The sequence below is a fragment of the Elgaria multicarinata genome, chromosome 9 (genome assembly GCF_023053635.1).
Source record: "Elgaria multicarinata webbii isolate HBS135686 ecotype San Diego chromosome 9, rElgMul1.1.pri, whole genome shotgun sequence".
NCBI lineage: Eukaryota > Metazoa > Chordata > Lepidosauria > Squamata > Anguidae > Elgaria > Elgaria multicarinata.
Genome location: NC_086179.1, coordinates 41,045,016 through 41,070,148, shown reverse-complemented (window position 1 = coordinate 41,070,148; position 25,133 = coordinate 41,045,016). Strand labels below are relative to the sequence as shown.

At 38.8% G+C, this 25,133-nt stretch overlaps 1 protein-coding gene across 1 annotated transcript in view; it reads right to left on the bottom strand.

Annotated features, from left to right (window-relative positions):
* LOC134404096 (sodium-coupled monocarboxylate transporter 1-like) overlaps positions 1-25,133 on the bottom strand; it is a 31,624-nt gene that overhangs the window by 5,684 nt on the left and 807 nt on the right. The window contains exons 2-14 of the mRNA XM_063134672.1: positions 24,741-24,806; positions 20,423-20,474; positions 19,833-19,900; positions 19,226-19,380; positions 16,419-16,559; positions 13,347-13,476; positions 12,654-12,742; positions 12,227-12,339; positions 9,840-9,907; positions 8,640-8,726; positions 5,219-5,430; positions 2,624-2,727; positions 1,552-1,637 (exon numbers count right to left, since the gene is read on the bottom strand). Of these exons, the coding sequence (XP_062990742.1) occupies positions 1,552-1,637; positions 2,624-2,727; positions 5,219-5,430; positions 8,640-8,726; positions 9,840-9,907; positions 12,227-12,339; positions 12,654-12,742; positions 13,347-13,476; positions 16,419-16,559; positions 19,226-19,380; positions 19,833-19,900; positions 20,423-20,474; positions 24,741-24,806 (1,371 nt within the window). The remainder of the gene's footprint in view (positions 1-1,551; positions 1,638-2,623; positions 2,728-5,218; positions 5,431-8,639; positions 8,727-9,839; positions 9,908-12,226; positions 12,340-12,653; positions 12,743-13,346; positions 13,477-16,418; positions 16,560-19,225; positions 19,381-19,832; positions 19,901-20,422; positions 20,475-24,740; positions 24,807-25,133) is intronic.

Sequence of the window (25,133 nt, the reverse complement as noted above, 5' to 3'; positions counted from 1 at the left end):
ATGTAACAGAAAAGGAGAGACTAAAATACTTTCATACAGCCCTAATGAAAACTAATGCCACAAAGAGAGTTTACAGAGCAAGACTATATATGTCTACTCAAAAGTAAGTCTCGTTGAGCGTAGCTGAGCAGCCTGCTCAGGAAGATTCATGGGGCTTTGGATGCAACAGATCCAAAGCCGCTGGTACCTCATCCTCAAGCCACCCATGAAATGTCACAGTTTGGGGCTTTCTGGCTGCTAACCTCAGTGGAAGAAGTACTAGCAATGGCTTTCCACCTGTCTGGGCACACCACCAATAGTGTTCCTCTCACCAAGCAGAATTTATATTTTATTTATTTATTTGTTACATTTATATACTGCCCCATAGCTGAAGCTCTCTGGGCGGTTTACAAAAGTTAAAAACAGTAAACATTTGAAAAATAGAGGACCAGCGGTAGAGGACTACTTCTGGTACATCCTAACCTCTAGCCACCCCATCATACACAGTTGGTGTGTATGAGGACTGCAGTGTTTGTCTTTAGCGCCGAACCTCTTTCAACTCAGGGGCCAAATTCCAATTCAAAGAAACTCTTTGGGGCTGCACTTTGGTGGGTGAGGCCGAAGGCAAAAGGATTGGGGCAAAAAATACCTGCAAACTTTTGCTTAAGGAAAGACCCTTAAGCAAAAGGCTCTTGCCAGTAACTAAGCCTTAGGAGAAGTATTTCAACCCTTTGGAATGGGGGGGGGGGGCTGCACAAATTCCAGGAAATCACCAGATGATTGGTAGTTGAAGGAAAGGGGTTGAGGTCAGAAAAAGGGGTATGGCTTCCTGAGGACCCCTGGAAGACCAGATGGAGATCTCAAAGGAATAGATCTGGTCCTGGGTGCAAGGTTCTGCACCCTGCTCCACAGGACTCCTGAAAAACTGGTGTTTCTTCCTTCTTTCTTGGAATATTTCTGAGATAGAAAATTTAAATAAGCTTCTTAACTGGCCAAATTCTATACTTTCCTCATATGTTGTGGTTGTATCTGTAAGCAGCAATCTAAACATTATTTAATATTTTAATGTTTATAAAATGCATGTATTTGTGTGAGTAAGAAGAGGGAGACACACCAGACTTAAAAATGACAAGGGGTGGAACTCTGTCAAAAAATTTAGAATGAAACCAGATTAAAAATATTATTAAAAAAAACAACCTACTTAAAGCCAGATTACATAACTTCACCTGACAATATATGAGTAAATTTATATAATAAGGTTGCACTATCATGGGGTGGGGGATTATCCTTCACAGCAGGCTGGTAGAAACTAACGCTTGGGTGTCAAGCACAGCCTTATGCATGAACCCCTTGCTAAATACATGCCAAATTTCATTCTGATAATATCCAAGCGAGAGATGGTATTATAGAGAATGTCGAAGGGATGAGTTAAATCAAATGCTTCACTTCAATAGGGCAATACTGAAATTGGGTTTTTGTTTTAGAAATATGTTTGAATAAAATGCACATTCAAGTAAATTTGCATCTCTTACCTCCCAGAAAGAATCATTAAGATTAAATTACAAAATATACCTGCTTAGGTTTGAAAAATGAGAAGTTAGACAGAAAATCCTCTTTGTTAAGCATGAATTTCCGATCCACTTTCTGCCGTAATCCTCCTGAAAAGCATTATTTGGTTAGTTCAAAGTCCATCCAAAGAATACAGTTACAAATGGTTCATGTCTGGGCAGCCAATGAAGGTATAGTGGTGGAGTCATATGCTCCAAATAATGAGCTCCTGTCATACATCTCTCAGCTGACTTCTGAACCACTTTAAAGTTCTGCATGGTCTTCAGGTAATTCCACGCAGACTGTGTTACAACAATCCAATGTTGATGTAATTAAGGGGCTTTTCTATATGAGGCTGTTAATCCACTGCATCTACTTTCAATTTTGTAATGAGAATCAAGACCTGAGCACTACATGAGGAGCATTTCCTTTCTTGCTTTTCCACTACATAACCTCTAGGTGGCAATGTGGTGTAGCAGAATAGTACAAATACACAAGTGGAAGTAGTGTCCCCCCACCCACCCCAAAATAATAGGCTAGTTTCCCTGCTCTAGAAAAAAAACCTCACCAAAAGTACTATTTACAAACAGAAGCGAAAACTGGAGGGTAACAATGTAATCTAAAGAACTTGCAAACAACCATGAGTAAGGAATGATGACCACACAATAAATGCCTCATGCACAAAAGCTCAAGGTGTGTGTAATCTATGATATCCATAAGAACACCCATGACAGTGAGGCTGTTTTAATGTTGTAATTTATCACCATTATTTTAATTTGCAAAAGTCTGGGTTTCAAATGTATAAATTACTATGAAAAACAAAATGAAAACCATGTCTGTTCTTACCTTGACACTGAATTGTTTAACATGAATGCAAAACCTGATGAATCAGGAACTCTGTTTGTAGAAGAACGCCTGTAGAATGTTGGCATTGCTACATGCCAAATTCCTTTCTTTTCTCTTTGAAGGAACTGCCTCTTATTACAGAACATGAAGCAAATTTATGTACTCTAACAATATTATCTTCACTTTCAAGTTAAAAGAATTAATTCGTTTTATGGAGAAGTCAATAAAATCAAAATCCAAGTATAAATACCTGACAAAAGGCTGGCAACTATTCCCACAGTGATTGTGACCAAAGTTCCAAGTGTGCTAAAGTATAGATAGGATAAGGAATACCAATGATCTGCAAGAATTGGTCTGGAAGAGAAAACATAATTTATTTGCCACTTTTACATGGAATGCATAGAAAATCTGACAATGGAAGCTAACATTTATGTCTTGCTTTATTTAGATATTTAAATACCAATGTTTACAAAACAATAGTAAAAATGTACATAAAGCAAGAACACCATCAGCAATACCCAACAATCAAAAACAAACAGCCACAGAAAGATTTCAGTCAAAACCTAGCCTAAAAAATAAGAAAAAGGAAACATAGCAGTAGCTACCCAACCTTTACAGGTAGGAGGCTCCACAGCTTCAGAGTGGAGCTCTGTCCTGAGCTGTCTGTGTCCCTATCTGCCACAAAGTTGGCACAGACAATAAAGCCTATTGCCTTAACTTTAACAGCAGTGTGGGCTCAGATGGAGAAAGATTGTCCTTGAAGTATGAGGGTCCTAGGCCATTCAAGGCTTTAAAGATTAAAACCAGCGTCTTGATTTGGGCCCAGAAGAAAATTGGCAGCCAGTAAGCTGGCACAGAACAGGTAAACTATGAGCATGTCTTCTGACACCTGTTATCACGTTCAAGGACAGCTCCATGCAGAGCACCATGTTCAAGGGCAGCATCATGATCAACAGCAGCTCCATGCAGAGCACATTGCAGTAATCATGTCTGTAAGTTATAAGAGGATGTATCAATGTTGCAAAGTCTGACTGCTAGGAAATGCCTCCTGTTAAGCCCAGAATGGAAACAGGCATTCCTGGCAGCTCTGACCTGCCTCTCAAGAAGCAGTGCCATGTCCACTACTTCTGATCGGAGAGACATACAGATGCCCCAACTATTGTAGGAAAGAGTACCTCCATATAATTAGGGTGACCATATGAAAAGGACGACAGGGCTCCTGTATATTTAACAGTTGTATTAAAAAGGAAATTTCAGCAGGTGTCATTTGTATATATGGGGGACCTGGTGAAATTCCCTCTTCATCACAACAGTTAAAGCTGCAGGTGCCCTGCCCTCTTTTAAATCTGGTCACTCTAGTATAGCTCCTGCACCTTTAACTGTTGTGATGAAGAAGGAATTTCACCAAGTTCTCCATATATACAAATGACACCTGTTGAAATTCCCTTTTCTATGCAACTGTTAAAGATGCAGGAGCCCTGTCCTCCTTTGCATATGGTCACCCTACATATAATGGCCATTCCTTACTAGTATCACCTCCATCTTTAAACGTTCATTCACATTACATTACATGTTCCAAAGCAAGTGCAGTGCTACCAATAAAGAAAACCCATGTTAGTATAAGAGAGAGCCCTCAAATGGTGTTTAGGTATAACCTGGTTCTTTTACTTATGGCTACTACTGCCCTTTCCAACAATTCTGAAAACACAGAATTCTGCTAAAGAGTCCATCCTTAAAGGACTATGCTACTCAATATCTTCTTCCTTCTACTAAGAACTGAAAGAGGGATTACTCCAAAGATGGGTTACCTGTGGCCATGCTGGTGGTTGTTGGCCATGCTCTCTGGGGACCGTGGGAGTTGGAGTCTAACAACTTCTTGAGGGCCACAGGCTCCCTATCCCCAGATTACACAATGACATGCCTGCAACCCATTTCTGCAGACACTTCTAGAGCATACAGAGTTGAAGTGCAGGAAGATATGGTAGGAATCTGTGGTAGGAAGGATGTATTTCAGGTGCTGAATCAAAATAACCCTGCCAAATAATTGTCTTCCAATCTCTAGAACAGTTGCATTTCTCTGCCATATTGAAAACACAGTGGGTCAGTTCGCATAATATGGCTGGCTAATCAAGGGTTAATTAATCCACAATAAGCTGCAGTACTTGCAGATGCTATTTTGAATATGCAACCCCCAATCAGCGCAATTGAGGGTTGCAGAGTGTCGTTCGAACCCAGTCATCATGGGTTACTCAAAGACTAAACAAACCTAGCATAACCCTACTACGTATCTAGTGTGATGCGAGGGTTGTGCATGCCCATATAACCAACGATGGCTGCAGTCAAATGACAAGCCACAACCCCAATTGGAGGTTGCATATGCAAAGAGGTGGTCACACACACCCAGCCTGCGTGTTGGCTCATTGTAGACCCAGCTGTGTCATGTGAACCCAGCTGTGTCATGTGAACCAAGTCAGTATGTCATTGTTATACCTGAGGTTTATAGTTCTTTGACACCTTGTCTATGAATGTAAGTGTATGTTTCCATCTATATAGTGTGCCTTTAATGTTTATATATACGAAACAATGGGAATAGTAATAGAGTGAAAACAATGAAACATCCTGTGTTTTCTCTGTTTGTTTGATCTGCAAAACAAAGTCGTCATCCGTTTCCCAATGCTGTAAACAGAAAAGTGTCTACTAATTTGAGGGTTTTTTCCTCAGATGTTACTGGGAAAAGAATTGTAACTTGTCAACAAAGAACAAAGTGAAGATTTTTCTAGGTCTTGATTCAAACCACCTTAAATGTAAGAGATGTAAACTTATATTTGTTAAATTTGCTATGTACCTCTCAATAGCTTGGCTTGTCAAGGGAGTTGTTAATACCGGCAGCTCTGTACTGGTTGCCCAGTAGCCTTCTGTGCCTGGGTTAGATATGTTACAGCCTGCAGTTGAAAAATTTAATGGCATGGTAGTTTGGGGAAGAGGTGGGTAAATCTGAGCTCCAATTCCAACCCAAAGGGAAGCAGTAAATCCACATACGAGACCTACAAATGCACCCTATAAAATAAAAATAAAACAATCCTATTCAAATTTAACGAAAAGGAAAATATGAGGGAAATTAAAACAGCTCATCACTCTCCCAAGTTCAATTGCAGTAAGCCCAGGACAGAGCATCCTCTTAGAGCCAAACTAAGAGCTATTTCATATGCACACTTGAATAGCATGTTTAGAAATAGGCGCACTCCTTTCTTAACAAGAAGCACCACAAAAGCCCCTGCATCAGTTCAGAATAGCAAAGGTGGGAGCGGGGGTGGGGGTAACAGGTCTAACCCATTCTCCCCACACCATTTTCCTGGTCAAAGCTCTATCTGAAGCTGTTATCATCAGCGAAGTGGTTTTCAGGAGTAAATAGCAGCTTTGAGGAAAGGCTACTGAAGAAAAACATTAAACCTCCTAATGTTGTGGTCAAGGGGTGGGATCCAATGGTGCCCTAAGGCTTGTAGGAAGCACTGCTGGTTCCTGGTGCACACACGGCCAGCCCCACTGGCGGCAGCAGGCATATGGCTCCTACCACTGGCGGCAGCGATGTAGAGCTTCCATGGGCAAGCTCCTAAACAACTGGAAATGCAAGTTTCTGGAAGGTGTGACTTGCACCTTCTAGAAACTTGGATTTCCAGTTGTTTGGGGACTTGCCAGCCCTGGCTTAACCTTTAAGCAATAAAAGCACATGCTTAGGGCACCAAGGGAAGGGGGGCACCACAGAGCTGTACCATAGCTGTAGCCATCTAATTTTAAGGAATTCCAGATTCATAGAAAGGGCCTAGCGGCATATTCTAAGAGCGGCAAATTTTTATTATTTGTGCTTTATTTTATTACACACAATCAAACAGCTTTAGGCTCTATATGTCCCATGGAGTCATCTGACATCTAAGATAACTTTCTGACAATCTTTGTCTCAACATATACCTAGAGTGCCAGCTAAGCAATGGAAGGGCCAAGGGGGCACCATTATTGGACTGTGCTTAGGGCATCAGCTGGCCTTAATCCAGCCCTGGGACTTGCCCTCACAAGCGCTATATCACCGCCGCCAGTGGTAGGGGCCATGCGTGCACCGGGACCAGTCGTGCTGGCTGCAAGCGGCAGGGCACTGTTGGATCCTAACCCTGATCCAGGTCATGGGTCCCAGTGGCTGCTTTTTGTTAAGAAACAGTGATTCTAAAAATTACACATTCCATACAAAACTGTTTAATCGCAGGGCCCCACAAATAGAGGATATCATTCATTATATATTTTTCTGTGAACTGTATGACAGCCCGAGGAAAAGATTTCTTGCACCCTTGCTTCAAGAAATGTCTGATAGAATTTTGGCTGAGCAGATATGTAAACTACTTGAAGATATGGGCCTTAGCTAGACCTAAGGATTATCCCAGGCAAATGGAGGGATCGTCCCTGCCTGCTCCCAGTATCCCCTGTGTGTCATGTGGATGTACAGGGATGATCCTGGGACGATCCCAGGATACAGGCCTGGTCTAGCCATGGCCACAGTCTCTTACATAACCAATCAAGAAGCCTTATTTGCAGTGGCTGCTAAAAAGATTAGAGTAAGGGTCCTGAAAACTAATGCACATGATGAACTGATTTGAGTGGCCTGTTCAACTTTTTTCCTCTCTGTGCTTATCTTTTTTGTTGTTGCTGTTGCACCAAAATTGTAAAAACCTATGGTTATATACAATAAAATTGGACACATGACTATTTAATCCCCACAGCTAGATAAAGCCACTTTAGGAGGGGGAGGAAATGCTTAACTTCTGTTGAGCATTTTTCTCCCCAAACCAAAGGGTACCAGATGCATGTTTGCAAGATAAAAGCATGCAACATGTACCTTGCCACATCCTCTAGGAGCTAAGTTTGAACAAGGTATGGAGCTTCCATGGTGACTGCTTTCTCACTCCAGAACATCCTTCCTCTTTTACCAAAAAACACAATCATCTTCTCTGCGCATCAAAGGATCTTTTTATTTTAGCAAGCATTATTACCAGAGTGGTTCTTTAATGTTGCATATTTATGCAACTTAAATGTAGTTTATATAATAATACAACATTCATACAAACAAGGAAGAAGAAAATGTTATCATCTATGGAGGTCTGCTTAGGTAGTAAGGAAGACGGGGTGGGGTGGGGCAACGTTTTTCCTAATGTGAAAGTACTAATTTTGCTAACTATTAGGAAATTATATATATCATATAACTATTAGGAAATTATATATCATTTCCTATGGTGAGGCCTTATCTACACATTCAGAAAATGCATGTGGCATAGTCCCTTGGTACTATACTATTTTAGAATTCAGAGGTGAGCTTGAATGTTTTCTCCATGTGAAAATTCCCTCCTTACAAAAAATAATATTCTCAGAGAATATAATCTAAAGATGCTAACATAATTTCTAGCTCTCTATGTACAGTGAGATTTTATATATCTCCTGGCTACACTGATTCTGAATGAGTTGCCCTGCATATCCAAATGTCAATGTGTTTCCAGGCTCTCTTTAAAGTCCTAAATGGTTTAGGATCAGGTTATGTGAAGCACACTACCTACACCTTGAATCTTCCTGTGCACTGAGATCTACCTTTTAGGGCCACAAATGAGATCGCTTTGGTAGGTGCACACAAGAGATGGGGCTTATTCTGTGGTGGCACTTAGCTTGTAGAACCCCCTTCCTTCTGAGCTAGAATTCATACAAACATTACAAACTTTTAACTGGTTTAAAACATATTTGTTTTGGGTGGTCTTTTCTTAAAGATTTTTTTAATGCTACTGGTTTTAAATTAAACTGTTCTAAAAACATTTTAATTCTATGTCTAATTTCTTTTGTTTTTAGTCTTAGCTGCTGTTTTATTAATGTTTTTATTAATATTGCAGTTTATTTGGTCTTAATTGCAGTTTTTATGTGGCTGTTTTATAAATGCTTGCATTTTCTAGTGTTTAATATACTTTATACTTTACTATTGTACTGTGAATCGCCTTGTGGAGACTATGAACAAAAAGCAGCCTATTACATCCATAAATAAATATCCTTTATATTTCATACAAATTTATCAGGTGGCTGGTTAATTTCTGATACATCTATGTTCCGTGATTTGGCTGAATTGATGGGTAGTTTTAACTGCCACTGTCTATACAAATTGCCATGGGGAACTTCTTGGATCAAAAGGCAAGGTAGAAATTAAATATTTTAAATTCCTTCTCTGGAAAATACAGAATACTTACCACAGGGTTGGCAAAGGGACAGAGGATACCCAAAGAAAAGAGTCCTAGGAGAGGCCCACCAACCATGCCAAAAATACTGAGAGCTGCCTGTGGAATGAGTAAAGTCATATATTCAGAAAGCAGTTCAATACTCAGTGCAGAACATTAGAAAACAAACAAACCAACTTTTAGCGTCATTGGAATCACTTTCTAGAAATCATGAATATATACTGCCATTAACTTATATAGGTGATAGTTAAGTACAGTATAGGAAGACCTGAGTGATAATAGAGAAGTGATGAGGAGAAAAGATGTTCAATCCTTTCTTCACTCACCACTCCACATTCCAAATTGTCCATGCCAAGCACCCTGCAGGATTTGAAAGGTGTGTTTGCAAGGACAAATGTACATTTTCAATTGGCAAAAGCCATTTGAAGGGCATTTGATTTGAAACAGGGAAATTATAGGTGTAGAAAGGTTTAAGTAGGGTGACCATATGAAAAGGAGGACAGGGCTCCTGCATCTTTAACAGTTGCATAGAAAAGGGAATTTCAGCAGGTGTCATTTGTATATATGGAGAATCTAGTGAAATTCCCTCTTCATCACAACAGTTGTGATGCTAACTAGAGTGACCACATACAAAAGAGGGCAGGGCACCTGCAGCTTTAACTGTTGTGATGAAGAGGGAATTTCACCAGATTCTCCATATATACAAATGACACCTGCTGAAATTTCCTTTCCAATACAACTGTTAAAGATACAGGAGCCCTGTCCTCCTTTTCATATGGTCACCATAGTTTAAGTGGCCCCTCTCTGCTAAAGATCATCCTCTTCTGAAACTGCTTTAAAAACAAAACAAACAAGGCTAATGAACTACAGTTACAGTTTGACTTCAGATGTATATCCCACTGATTTCAGTGAATGAAATTCATAACATCAGCTGGACTAAAGTTATCTTAAACTCATGCATTTTAGGTGATATACTGATTGGCGAACTTTAAATGAAAGAAATTGTGTTCCAGACTGAATATAATGCTGTGGTTTAAAAACAATTTAAGCTGCAGTTCTCAAATTGCTTATCTTACTTAGCCTAATTTAAGTCTTTTGCCAAAGTAAGTGGGTTGAAGTATAATGGATATAACTGAATCCATTGGAATGAGCACCAATTGTTCTGTTGTCCCAGGAAATTTAACATGAACTGAGAAATGATTAAACTCCTACCTGTAACAAGCCTCCTAGTAGTGATGCCAAGGCAGCCATAGCAATGCACACTGCTCCATAAAACAGACCTATATGAACATTGTACAAAGACATGTCAAATTAAATTTTTTATCATTCTGGGGCTGTAATTAACAAACTAGACAGTGAATGTAGTAATTCCATAGGATTTGTAGGTTATTCATTGCAGGTTTTGCCATGTAGATTTTGTTTCACTCTCTCTTGATAACAAATCAAACTTCTTAGTAACTAGGACTGCCTCTAGGAATAGCCAAATTCAACAGAAGGACAGGTTCTTGTTTGTGTCAGGGTTAACATAAATAAACAAAATCAATACTACTAATTGATATAACTGAAAATTACCAGAAACAATAGTCATTAACAAAGGAAAATATAACAGTAAGGATAGTGCACAATATGAGGGGATTGATTTGAAAAATTATCTTCCTTCTGAATTTTGTTGTTGTACTGAAGATACTTACACCAAGGATTTAATAGTATTAAGATTACATGGGGTACATCTTGAAGAGGGGTTTGCCTCAGGATGGATCCACAGTGGTGGCAGATCAGTTATATGATGCAGCCGCCATCACGGAGTCTTCCCAGGGCATTCCCCTCATGCTCTGATTTTTAAAAGTCGTGTATTTACCGTGACTTTTCCCAGTTGGAGCGAGGTGACAACGGTATCTGCCACCTGTTGCTTTGCTTCAGAGCTGCAGTGGAGGCGTGCCCCAGCCAATGGTGACCCTGATTGGTCACCATCAGTCTTTTTTCTTTCTTTTTTTAATGGAAAGCAATAGGGGGATGTTTGGCAATGCGAGCTGCTGGCAGGCAGGAGAAAGAGATGGGAGCGGGGGCTGGCATGATACGAGCTGCCCATAAAATAACGCCTCTACACCTCTCCAGCATGGCAGAAGGACACCATGCTGGAGAGGTGCATAAACACCTAAAAAGAAAAAAAACAAGAAAAAATGGGGGGCAGGCAGACGTGCCCTGGTGCCCATGCAAGGATGGGCGAGCATGGGTACACGGGCGCAGCAGCTCCTTCCAGAAAACCCCGCACCTGTGCTCCTTCCTGTGTGGATAGTGGGAAGGAATGCAAATGAGGGTTCATGGCACTAATGCACCGCTGTCAAGACACCGCCATGGTCCCCAGATGTAATGGCAGCTACAGAAAGATGGTGGAAAGATGGCAGTTTGTATGAATGAACTTGTTTTCCTCTTCACAGAATTTACATGCTGAATGATTATTTCAGTCATGCCCACCATCCACACAGCTAAAATTTACAATTAGGAAGTCACGCACGCACGCACGCACACACACACACACACACTCTCTAATCCTTGAATAGGAGACTCCAGTAATTTGAGCTAAGCAGGATTTCAGATATATGAAGCACCATTAACAGTATTCAGGAACAGCAACACTTCAGGAATATTGGAAATTGTCCCAGTGTAATAAACCCGCTTTTGCCACATCCATACTCTACTTCATGGCATTTGATAGATCTCCTGTTGTTATTATTTATTGTTAAAAAGTGCCATTAAGCTGCATGGAGCTTTACAATGTGCAAGAGGACAGGCCCCTGCCCCAAGAACCTTACATTATAAAATCCAACACAGGGAAGACAACAGGAAGAGAGGGGAAATGGAGAAAAGAAAATATAAATTATTTGAATTGTAGTGACTTAGGCTAGGATCAGGTATAGGGATGTGTGCTAAAGGCTATTTCTTAATATGTTTAAATGCACTAAGACTGCAATCCTATACAGACTTACCTAGGAGTAAACCCCTGAACATGATGGCCCTTATGTTTAAGTAAATATGCATAGGATTGTGCTATAAAGGCACAATTCTATGCACAATTAGAAGGAGAAAAGACATACGACTCCCAGCATCCTTCCAGTTCACCATGCTGGTTGGGGCATGCTGAGAATTCTACAAAAAAAATCTGTCTAAACATGCATAGGATTGCACCCTAAATTGCTTAAATTTATTACTTGAATTACCACTTAGATATATTGTTTAAATATGGTAAGCGGTATATAAATCTAGCAGTATATAGAACTACTTAATTAAACTGTGATACTAAAAATCAACATTGATATATTAGCTTGCAAGCTTTTTCTGATAAACCAAGTATACTGTATAAAACAGATTACACTAATCTGCTTGTATGCCTACTTAACAGCAGAAAGCAGGAGAGTTTTAGAAGCTTGATGCTGTATGAATTATTATAAAACAACTTTGCAGGAAGTTATATTATTCTAGTGAGAATTCAGTATATAACTTTTGTGATTAATGGAATCTATCAAGATAAACCCCAGTATAAATGAGAAGAGTTGTCTCCTTAAACTAAAATAAATTTGAAATATGTTGTATATACTTACTCATCCCCTTAGAAATCCAAGATAGTTTCCTTTCAGTGAGTGATCTGAAGTGAGGTTTTATGAGGTCTTCTACAGTCACCGCAGCTAAAGCATTGATGCTAGAGGACACTGTACTAAGGAAGACAAAATGTAGTTCTTAATTTCATGCCTGCCTTAAATTAATATTTCACTAGTAGTGTATTAACTGCTAGCAATGATGATGATGATAATTAAAATAACTACAAGTCCTACAATTCCAAGCATTCCCCAGCCAACATGGCTGGCTGGGGAATGCTGGGAGTTGTAGGACTTCTGTCTGTCTAAACATGCATAGGATTGTGCCCTAAATGGATTAATCTAATAATTAACCTGATTAAAGGTTGCTGTAATAATTTAGATCAATTATCAGTATTTCCACCCCCCTCTACTAGATTTTCGTTTAACTTACCTTAATGTTCCACTGTAAGCACCAGCCACAAAAAGCCCTGGTGTGCCTGGAAAATTGTGTAGAATATCCAATACCAAATATGGCATGAGCTGGGGGGGGGGGGAAATCAAATATTAGTATATATCATAATTTCATTTTAAATCCATCCCCCCCCCTACCATGCACACTCTATTTTCTTATTTCTGTTATCTAGAGTCTTTACCATCTCTCTAAGCTTAATTAAATGAATACACATTTGTGACAATGGGTATCTATATATGTTGTAAATAGTCTTTTAACACTGCAGTCCTCTACATGCTTACTCAGAAATAAGTCCCATTAAGTTTAGTACTCCAGGTAGGTAAATATAGAATTGCTGCCTAAGGCATGGCTGGCTGGAGAATGCTGTGAGTTATAAGACCTTTTTCTGTCTAAATGTGCATAAGATTGCACCCTAAATCATTCTTTTTCCATCATAGTAAACTCAAAGTATTTTCATTAAAACCTAGTTTTTATTCATTTTGATTGTGTGAGACATCATTAAGGTCACTGGCTCCTAATGTTTAATGTTATACTTTTCTTAATTGTTATTTCTTGTGACTGCACCTCATGAGTCTATCTATTCAACATCACATGTCAGTGTCAAAACAAAAATTACAGTCCTAATTCTTTTTCTAGCTATTTCATAAATATTAGAAATGTGTAATACTAAACCTGGTCTGGTGCTGACACACATTTTGCTGTCCAAGGGTCACAGTCCTTATAAATGGAGTACATTGCTAATCCACACAACACTGCACATGAAAGAATTGCCCACAGTCCCAAGAGGTTTACGTAAAGAGATCTATAAGAAAATAACAACACATTTTTCATCTTGGAAATGTGTGGAATTACTACAGTGTTGTAGCATTATGCAATTATGTCATGCACTTTACCTGTATTAATTTCCTCTTTGTCAGCCAAAGGGAAAAAAAGTATTTGTGTTAGATAAGAACGTACTGGTTTATTTGGCTAAAAACAGCAGTGCAAACCTTCTAGTACTCAATTCTTTCCCTGTGTGTGTGTATAGTATGTATCTGTGGCTAAAACAAGTCGATTTAACCTGTCTGTAACACACATACACACACTGCCATTGCTTGAGCTGGTCTAATATCACTGACATTCACAAACATATTAGCTTTGATCCTATGCAATGTGTTTCCTTTTCTCCCCACTGTAGCCCCCTGGGACAGTACAGGATGGGGCTTAGGGGTCTGCAGCAAGCAACAGCTAGGAAGGAGGCAACTTTTTATGAGTGAAAATGTCTTGCATTCATGGAAGAGCACGTCTGGATCCAAGCCTCCAGTCTGTTTACTGAGCCTACCCTCTGGAAATCCCATCCAGCCTTGCTCTAGTTTCTGAGCATACTCAACGCATGCTCTCACACACAGCAACTCACTGTTAGACAGGATGGGTCCAACATACTTCAGGACTATCACTTGTCCTGTGTTCTTTTCCAGTTTTAAGACCAACCAAACACACTTTGCTTAGAGGTTTCAGAAGCATTACAAGGACTTTGGCGGGTTAAATTAAGCATGTGGCTGTTCCTAGGTTTCATATTATTTTATTAACATGTTTATTTGAAATTACTATGGCTTGCCCTGAGCTTTCAGTATGCTATAGGAAAGGAACACCTTTAACAATTAAAGGACACTAAAAATAATGAAAATAATATGCCACCAAATATTTGCATAACTGTAGACTTGCAGCCAGGAGTTCTTCCTGACATATAAAGACAGAATTGCCTTCGAATATTAATGCATGCTTTTTATGTCTCTCATGCCTCCTCATTAGCATCAATTTAATACTAATTATTTGTGATATAATTTTAACAAAACATTTTTAGACACCTAGGCCATAGCTAGACCTAAGGTTTATCCCTGGATCATCCAGGGGTCAAACCTGCTCATCTAGGTGACACACAGGGGATCCAGTGCTCAGGCAGGGGTGAACCCTGGATGATCCCAGGATAAACCTTAGGTCTAGCTATGGCCCTAGTCAGTGCAACAAATATGCATTCCCTTAGAAAGTATACTTTTTGTAAACTACTTTAGTTTAAATGACACAAATTTGTATAAATAAAGGTATAAACAGGAAAATATGAAGTAATCTTTTTGGAACCTATCTAAATCTTGAAAAGATCAAAATGATCAATTAAACAAAGCTTCATATCCTAAAAGACGTAGAGTAAAACTTGAAAACTTGGAAGCTTGACCTAAACATCTCCTACAACTTTTAGTCATGTCTTTAGAAAGCACTGTGAAAATTCTTATGTAATGACATGACTAATCTGGTTTTAAATCCCTGTATTAAGTGTACCTTTCAATTACCTTCACTGTGTTTATTCTTTATTGAGATCATTTCAGTCTTTCTTTCTTTTTCCTACACCCAATAATTATGCAGGCAGAAAAGCAAAATGCCCACAACTTGCCGTCCATGAGTGGGAGTGAGAGAGCACACTGCTTCCAGCACGTTCCTTACTCCCACATTTAATCAACAGCCTATGATCGGCCAGGTAGTAAGTTGTTAGAATGATGTGTGATCCTGAGGCACTGAGTTGTTTAGGGGTTAAACAACCCAATAGTTAACCTGACCACAAACCATGAGTTAACTGCTGAGTTATTTGCTCTGCAAACCAGGTCAATATTTATTTGTATGAGTGATGCCCTTACATTAAGCTTATATGACATATTTTCTGAATAAACATAATGTTATGAAACTGCCTTATAATGAATTAGATCATTAGTTCATCTAGCCTAGTACTGCCTGGTTCTCCAAGATCTCAGGCTGGGATCTTTCCGAGCCTTACTACTTGAAATAATTTTAACGGAAGATGCTGGAGATTGAACCTGTGTGCAAAAGTGGGAAAGCATCCAAAATAGATCCACAAATAGAAGAGATGCATCTCAGGATGCGGAAGCAAAAAATATTATTTGTAAAAAAGCCCAACACATTTTGGCCTTTTTGTATTTTTAGGCCTTCTTTCAGGCAGCTGTAAAATAATACAGGACACCACATTATTAAAATAGTATAGTATTTTTAACATTGAAAAACATACAGAATATTGCACACTGCAGATAGACCTGTGCATAGCTACTAATAAAAATGTCTTCAGAAATCCTTATAATATCTCGTACTAAAATTCAGTGGTGACTTGTAAAACTGTTTAGAAGACTATAGTTTATATTCTGACATCCCCATTTCCCCTCCATGTCTACATGGTTGCAGTTACAGCCTCGTAGAGGGAGGCACCAAGGGAATTTCTTTGGTGGCTGGGTAGAGCCAAAATAAGGGATCCAACGTTACAAATTGCTCCCAAAGTTGGAGCCCTCCGTGACATGGATGAGGGTGGTTTCCTGCACAATCATATAAACCCTGGGATGCTATATAAGGACCATAGGATTGCTCTCAAAGATACATTATTACTAGAAGTTCTGCATAAGAAAAAAAACTGTGCAATTTAGTTTTGAATTTATAAACTGTAGTTGTATGTGCACTTGTACCACGTGCTAGGATACTATTTACGATAAAGAAACAAGACACAACACTTTAAATTGCTATAAGTTATCATAAACTAAATATTGGTACACATTTACTTTTGGTATGGTTCATAAAGCAGAAAGCACATGTTGTTTTTACTTTTCATTACTGTATTATGTGTCTGTAATGTCAAGAATGCAATTTAAAATGAAAACGTCATTTAAAAAACAGATTCTGGCAATGGGACAAAACAATGAACTGACTTACACTTTTGCTTGAAATCTTGTTTTGCAAGCAATGTATCGCTGAACTTGAGCCTGGCTGACTCCATATATACCAAGCCAGGTGAAAGTCCCGCCTATAACAATTGTCCAGAATGTATGCCTTTGCAAAGGATCTGGATTAAAGCTGAAATGATGGAGGGAAAATAGAATTCTTAAAGTATCAGCTAATGTTAAATGGTTCTTTAAACTCTCTTTTCATATTCACTTTCAATGAATATTTAAGTTCTCAAACTTAATTTATAAACATAGTAACAGACAATTGTTAAATATTAAACTGAAGTAACCATGGTACATAAATTTAGAATTTTATATAGATTTGACAAGAACATATATAACTTGATATATGGATTCCTTATTAATAAGAACATAGGTTGTATAAAATAGGGACTTTGCAACTCACATAAAGTAGGACATCCAATTTTCACTGATTCCTTACACACACACACACACACACACTTACTGCACACACATACTCTGCAGTATGCCCCATTCTGTTCTGGAGAGTCTCCCAACCCTCATGAACAGTGAATGGGGCTGCATTAGGTAGGAGATGTAAAGGTGGGTGGTCTGAAGGGAGCTGGCAATCTGCCCCTTCGTCTCCACTGCCACCACCTTCCCAGAGGCTCTGGGGAAGGACACCAGAATCCTGGCCCAGTAGCCCTGGATTTAGCACTGACCCAAGTGGCAAGAAGACAGCAGCATAAACAGTTGAGGTAGAAAGAGTTTATTTACAAGTAAGGGTGGGGGTAGGTTGGGAAGAATACTAAGAAAACCACTCATGCAGGTATGCATAGTGTAGAAATCCAGTAACCTTAAAAAAAAACAGTCAAACCTAGCTAGCTACTACTTACTCTGAAGTAGGGCCCTGCTGTCACCATCAGCCACAGACATCTCCATCCACACCGAAAGGAGGGGCAAGACAAAGACCATGATGGGGAGAGCTTCTTAACTTTATATCCTCTCCCCTCCTCATTCTTTTCCTGGGCTCCCTCCTCCCTTTGGCGCACCCCGGAGGCCTGGTTTGACACCTCTCCAGCTGCAAAATCCTTCTTCCTACCATCCCTGGTGGTTTATGGCTTTGAGGTCTGATAAGATCTTTCTGTTCCCACACCCATGTTTCCCAGCATTAAATCTTCAAGCTGGAGCCCTTTCTTTCTACATTATAAAAATATAATGATTTTCAAAGTATCATGCTAAAACTACCCAAACCATGTGCCCCTAACATACAGTCTCTCTAATATCTAACTCCTTTACAGGAAGTTGGCAAAAATTGGGTGTCCCACCTTATATGAGCTAGTGCAAAGCCATGATTTGATTCAACTCTATGTGTTTGTCAGAGCTGTTAGTTCAGTGGCAAATATATTTTGAAATTTTGTAAAAAAAAACAAAGAAAACACTGTGGTCCTAAACAAAATGGACCCAGATCATTTGTACACAGGTTACATACTGGAATGTGATTGTTCTTCAATTAACTCTTTAGGATGGGATAGGCTATGAATATATAATAAATAAATAAATAATACTTGAAAATAAGTCCTGCTTATTCCAACAGATCATATTGTCATACAATCATATGATCCCCAGGACCGTCCCATCCCTCAGAAAGCCATTCACAAGAACTAGCCAGTCTCTCATATTAAGCTAGAAGTAGCCAAGATCAGCAAAAGTTTAGAGTACTGCTTATTGGACGAACAACTTCAAGAAATATATCCATACCCTAAGGCCGCTGAAACTGAAACACATCCAAACAATTGTGAGACTGCTCTGCAAACCAAGTGAAGCCCAAGTTATATTCAGAAAAGTCTGCTGGCTGACACTGATACGGTGGTGGTGGATGACTATGGCCATAGCTAGACCTAAGGTTTATCCCTGGATCATCCAGGGGTCAAACCTGTTCATCTAGGTGACACACAGGGGATCCAGTTCTCAGGCAGGGATGAACCCTGGATGATCCCAGGATAAACCTTAGGTCTAGCTGTGGCCTATGTTTGCTTTGCCATCATCATTGCCATAAAATATGCTTTAAAATGAGATGTCCCCGTGCCATGTTCAGTTAGACAAGTCTCTCTCTCTCTCTCTCTCTCTCTCTCTCTCTCTCTCAACCCTGCTGCTTCATCACCTGCAATTTCCTGTTCATAACCTGAACTGTACTGGTTCCATTCAGTAGTAGTGATAGTATTATTTTCTTTCTTTCTTTCTTTCTTTCTTTCTTTCTTTCTTTCTTTCCTTCCTTCCTTCCTTCCTTCCTTCCTTCCTTCCTTCCTATACCACCCTCTCTGGGCGGCTCAAAAAAGCTAAAATCATAAGTACAGCATAGGTTTATTGTTTCTGTTGATTATGAAGAAATAAGTGATTTTCCATTATTTTCTTTGAAGCTCCAGCTGGAAATTATATCCAAGATCTGTGTGCCAATGATACCAGTCCTATTCCAATGCCACTCCACCATCTATTCCTACAATTCATTCCTACCATCTACATATTTGTCTACATCAATGTAGGATTTTTGCACAGGGACATAGTTAAAGTAAGAACAAAGTAAAACCAATGCATAAATGATCACCTTGTACACAATGCATAAATGATCACCATGTATGCAATGAATAGCTAGATGTATGTATTTTGCAAAGGACTACTGCTTATTACTCACTCCATGAACACTTTATAACATCAGTAACATCCCTATCCTAAACATATTACTGGAAATAAATGTCACTGATTACAATGAGACATAAATAATATATTTAAAATATCATTGTTTAATACTATAGCCCAAACAAATTACAAACTTACTCCCAGAAATTTAATCTTCCTCCATGGTAGGAATCATTTAGTATATTTCCAATACCACCTTGAACCACCACAGCACGTATAATCACAGCTGAAAACCCAGCTACCATGATTCCACCTTGAAAAACATCTGTCCAAACTACTGCTTTCAGACCACCCTGTATGGATAAGAGCAGGTACAGGTTAATATACAAGCCAGATAATTTATTTGGTAAATATATGCATATTGGTAGGGAAAGCCCCCCAAAAGGAATTTTAATGCTCAGTGGAACCAGGGAGGTTAAATGCATTTCTCTTACCAAACCATTCCTTTTTCCAGACAACTCACTTTCATTCAAAAGCAACTGAACCAAGTAATTCATCATCATCATCTTCATTAGAAGAAGAAGAAGAAGAAGAAGAAGAAGAAGAAGAAGAAGAAGAAGAGTTTCACAGAGAATTGGAGGAGAGAATTATTAACAGATGTGGGAAGGATGTAGAAATGCAGTATGGTAATAACGTAAGATTATCATTTTTATAAAAAGTTGCATTTCATTTTTTAATATTTCTATTAAAAATAATAAAAAGGTTAATTGGAAACTAGCAATTTTAAAACGAACAGTAGACATACCAGTGTACAATAGAAAGTACAGACTATTCCCGTTGCAGCCACTGCACCCCACAAGTCAATTCCAGTAACTAGAAAATAAAATAAAATAAAAAGTGTAATGGAAGAAGTTTTTTTTAAAAGGAAAGAAAAATACAGGACTATGGTAGATGTTTGAATAATAGAGACTAAGCTTAAATTTGAATGTGAATACTACCTGACTCTAATTTCTAACCCTTGTCTTAGCTCAGCCCTTGCACAATTAAAGATGCAACAAATGAAAACAGCAGTGCTAGAAGGGCATTTCTGGTCTAATTCAGAAACAATATACTTTTTGTTTACATGCAATAACAAGACTGTCATATTGGCATTGGCCAATTTCGCTCTTACAGCCCAAATGTATAGAGCAAAATTTCTGACCTAGCATGTATGATTTGTTTTAGCATTGTTGTTGTTTTATTATGCTTGTTGTAACCATTGGTTGAAACAATAAAGCTTTATTACTACTACTACAGCAGACAGCTTCATAAAGTGACTTGCATGACATGATATATGTATTGATATTAAACAGAGAAAAAAGCTCTGATATATTACAATTCATTCATTCATCTTACCTTGATTTAAAGCTAAGGCTGGAGCGTAAATGACAATTCCAGTGTATAATATCTGGAAAAAAGACAGATTCAAAAATGTAGGGGGGGGATTAATCATACTGAAAAACTCACATGTACCTCCACCCATATGTACCTGCCCGGACCCTAAGGTCATCCTCAGGGGTCCTTCTCCGTGAGCCCCTGCCAAAGGAAGTGAGGCAGGTCGCTACCAGGAGGAGGGCCTTCTCTGCTGTGGCACCCCGGCTGTGGAATGAGCTCCCTAAGGAGGTTCGCTTGGCACCTACATTATATGCTTTTAGACGCCAGGTGAAGACCTTTTTATTCTCCCAACATTTTAACAATCTATAAATACATTTTAACATGGTGTTTTAAATTTGTAATTTTGCATTGCTGCTGTTTTTATCTGGTTGAGTTTTTATATTGTATTTTATATTATGGTTTTATATTGTTGTTTTATACTTTGAATGGTTTTAATTTTTGTGAACCACCCAGAGAGCTCCAGCTATTGGGCAGTATAGAAATGTAATAAATAATAAATAAATAAATACGATTAAAGATGCAACAAATGAAAACAACAGTGCTAGAAGGGCATTTTAATAAAATTCCTTATGCTCGAGACTTTGCCCTTGCTGTAGTGGCAAAGTGGAGGATCTGCCTCATTATTTGTTCTACTGCCTTATCTATTCTCAAATTTGTTCTAAATATTTAGATCATTTTTTTGATCATAACTTTATGATCCTTGTTGTCATTTTTACTTAAGCGCCTTGGCATTGTGAAATAGTCTTTAAGAAGTATGAATGCAAATTTGCAAATTTCACATCATGTTGTCCCCATAACAATCTTCATGCCTCAAACCACATATTATAATCTCACCAGCCAGAGAAATTACTTTGAAGTACATCCAGAACAATTTAAATGGGAGCTGTTTTGACAAGGGGAAAGCCCAGGGATGGATCCGCAGTGGTGCTAGGTCATTTGTATGATGCAGTAGCCATTGCATAGCCATCCCAGGGCTTTACCCTGAAGCTCTGAATTTGCTCCAGAGCTGTTTCGGAGGAGTGTCTGGGCAGATGGTGAACCCTGATTGGTCGCCATCTGCGTGAACAGGGGGGAGGGGTGGGCCAATTAGCCAAATGGCCACTGGCCCAACTTCACGCTTCTCCAGCATGGGGAGAAGCTAGGGGGGAAAAGTTTTAAAAACCTGGGATGCAAAGAGGCACAGGTGCCCCAAAGCATGGGCACGAACCAAATGGCTGTCACCTCCAGAAAAAAAGGGTTAAAAAGCAATAACTGGAAGGACTGAGGAAGTGCAGCACCATGGTGCATGGGTGCAAGCCGAATGGCTGCCTCCGTGTCTCCTGGGAAAAGAAGATAAAAAAAACCACTGGAAGGATTGAGGAGGCACAGGCTCCCCAGTGCATGGGATGGCTCACCCCTTCGTGTTGGGATGTCGCAAAGGAGTGCAAACACCAGGGTTTGATGGCTCGTGGTGCCAATGCGCTGTTGTCAACACGGGCCCCAGGACTTGTTGAAAATGCTATTAAAGAAGATATATATTCATAAGATGTGCATAGTGAGAGTAGGTTTCATTTTGTGGTGAAAACACTGTCTTAACTATTATGAAGTGTTAACAAATTTCTTTCCTGCGCATGTAAGCAACAATACACATCTTCAGGACCTTTTAACATAGGCTGTAGTGCATCTTGGCAACTTTGTCCCAATGAACACACACACACACACACACACACACAGAGGCCCATTCCAAAAGAAATTGTTTATCGAATACACAGGAATAAAAAACATACATAATAATTCATCTTGGGATTCACTAGGTAGTAATAGGCATTATATGAACTCTCCAGAACTCTCTAGAGTGGACATAATCAGTTCATATATTACAAATAAACCTACACATATTAAGTAAATGAAACAAAAGGCAAAATTAATAACATGGACATCCCTTCATAGGATTCAAATGGTGTGGAAATTAGCTTAAAGGCCCACTTGGTGTCTAAACTGAGGGCTACAGTTCACAGAAAACTAGGCTGCGAACATGCATGATGTGTCTGGCTTTGAATGGGCTGGGCATTCTGAGGGAGCTGGACAGCCATCTGTCAGGTATGCTATAAGGTGGATTCCTGCATTGAACAAGGGGTTGGACTTGTGTTGGATTCAATGTGTTGTTTATATTTTGAATTTTTCAAGTATTTAAAAATGCAAGCTGTATATATCTACTATCAAGGTGCTCTCCATATGCCAAATGTGGACTTGATTGGTGTTGAAATCTGCACCAGATGAGTTAAAATACACCTGATCTTTGAACCACAACAAGCTTGATCAAGAAACTTGAATCTGTTTTAGTAAGTTTGGATTAGGTCATTACCTGATTAAATTTAAAGATGGTGAAAATTGACTGTATCTTTATATATGCCTGGTTATCACTACAGCAAAAAAATAGTATTCAGAGTCTCCATTTTAAAATGTGTATTTTTAAAGTACAGATTACTTGTTAATTAAAAAAATACAGTTTACTTCAGTTTTCGTTGATTTTGTTTGTTCGATGAATGAAAATAAGTTTACCTTTAAAAAAATGTCCCTGGTCGAACCACCTAAAGAAATGTGCTGCGCACGCCTATGCCAGGAATGCAGTGTGGTATCTTGCCTTTGTGTGGGAGACCAGGAACCAAGTGGTGCCTGCCTTTTGGAAGCCAAGTGGTTTAAGCAGCACAGTGATACCCTTCTCTTGGGAGGCCAGGAACAGCCTGGCATTGGAGCCTAGGGTTTTTATAGAATCCTGTTGTTCCAGAAGGAACACTACAGCAGGAGTGGGGAAAGGCTGGTATAAGAGTGTCATCTAATCTCTGAACAATATAAACTCAGGAGAAATTCTTCCTGGAGCATTCAGCATAATAAATCTCATGCCACAAGCGAATGCCATCAAACTCAAACTGAACTGAACCAAAGTGCTGTTTATTTATGACATCATACATAATATCACATCTTGGATCACAAGAGTGGTTTATAACCATGTAGAATCAATAAAACAATAAAAGAGGTATTAATTGTCTGTGTACTTCCTCAAAGAAGTAGACAACAATGTCTATATATAACAGGAAAGTTGATCAAATCAGAATTATATAGATTTGGGTAGCTGCATAACAGGATTTGGTTTCTCTCACCAAATGGTATAACAATGGTTACAAATCTTGATTAAGTATAGTTCTTGATTAACTCTCCTCATTTCTTAACACATACAAGCGCAGCTGGAAAACCATTCTATTCAATATAACATTCCTGCCCCCTGTATAGAGATCTTTATAGTAACGTACTGCACATCATTTCCCCCACTGGACATAGGGTGGTGATCAGATAGCACTGAGCCTTTTAGTGGGAGAATAGAAAATGGATTGTTTTATAATCCACACCATGGATGATTATAATAATCTCGTGTGTAGAGTACCCTCTTGATAAGTTGATTATTAACCCACCATTGACTATTGTGTTGTACAAATGCAGCCTTTCTGTCTGTGAACTTCTTTAAGTTAACGTAGGTTAGGATCCAAGCTACTGTTTTAAAGTACTGATTGGAATGGCAACACTTCAGGAATATTGAAAATTCAGTTGGAAGTTCAGAAGACACTTTAAACTATGGCTTTAACCACAGTGGTTAAACCAGAAAGCCAGGCTGTGTTCAGAAGACACCTTAAACCACGGCTTTAACCATGGTGAATAAAGCAAAAAGCCTTATTCATTGTGGTTAAAGCCATGGTTTAAGTTGTCTTCTGAACACAGCCTAGCTTTCTGGCTTAACCACTGTAGTTAAAGCCATGGTTTAAGGTGTCTTCTGAACGGGCCCACTGAGTGCAAAAAGTTCCCAAGTGGCACCCAGCTATTTCTCACTGTAGCATATTTAAAGCTCCCTACATAGTCTGTTTACTTAAGGATCTATATATCTTGTAATAAGTGACAAAACACGCAATTATTTCAATAGAGCTAGGATTATCTTTTATGTTCCCACCTGATCAGAAGGCAATATAAAGAATCTTCTTCACAATACCATGCCTGCAGTTTCAAAAGTCAACTTTATTTTACAGCTTCTACTTACACTAGACTAAATCTGCAATTCTATACCCATTTACCTGGCAGTAAGCCCCACTGAATATGATGAGAATTACTTCTGAATAGGTGTGTATAGGATTGCACTGTAAATGAACTTTCATGTCTAAATAAATGTGTTCTAGTGGAAATAATTATAAAATAATAACTTTTGCTTTGGAAACTTCAAATATTAAGAAATATACAAAATAATTTTCCTTACTGTGAGTATAATGAAGAGCACTGTTCCACACAGGCGCAGAAATCTATTAAATCGAAGTTCTAAATACTGCAAGAAAGAAATGTTTACATACAATTTATTAGACAAGATTATATTCATCTGAAGAATAAATGGGATGCTTTTCCATTTATTAATTAACTAATGCTTGAATCTTAGTCAATTTGGTATTGTTTTCTTTTGCCTGGTAGTGTAAGGTGTATATATATAACACCGATAGAGTAGTATCCAATGTTAGGCCTACTTAGAGTAGACCCATTGAAATGAATGAGACTTGTTAGTCACAATTAACATTGGATACTACCTGTTATTCTAAACATAGATGTGCAGTTAAGTTTAACACTGAGAAGCTTCATGATAAATCATTTACAGGGAAGA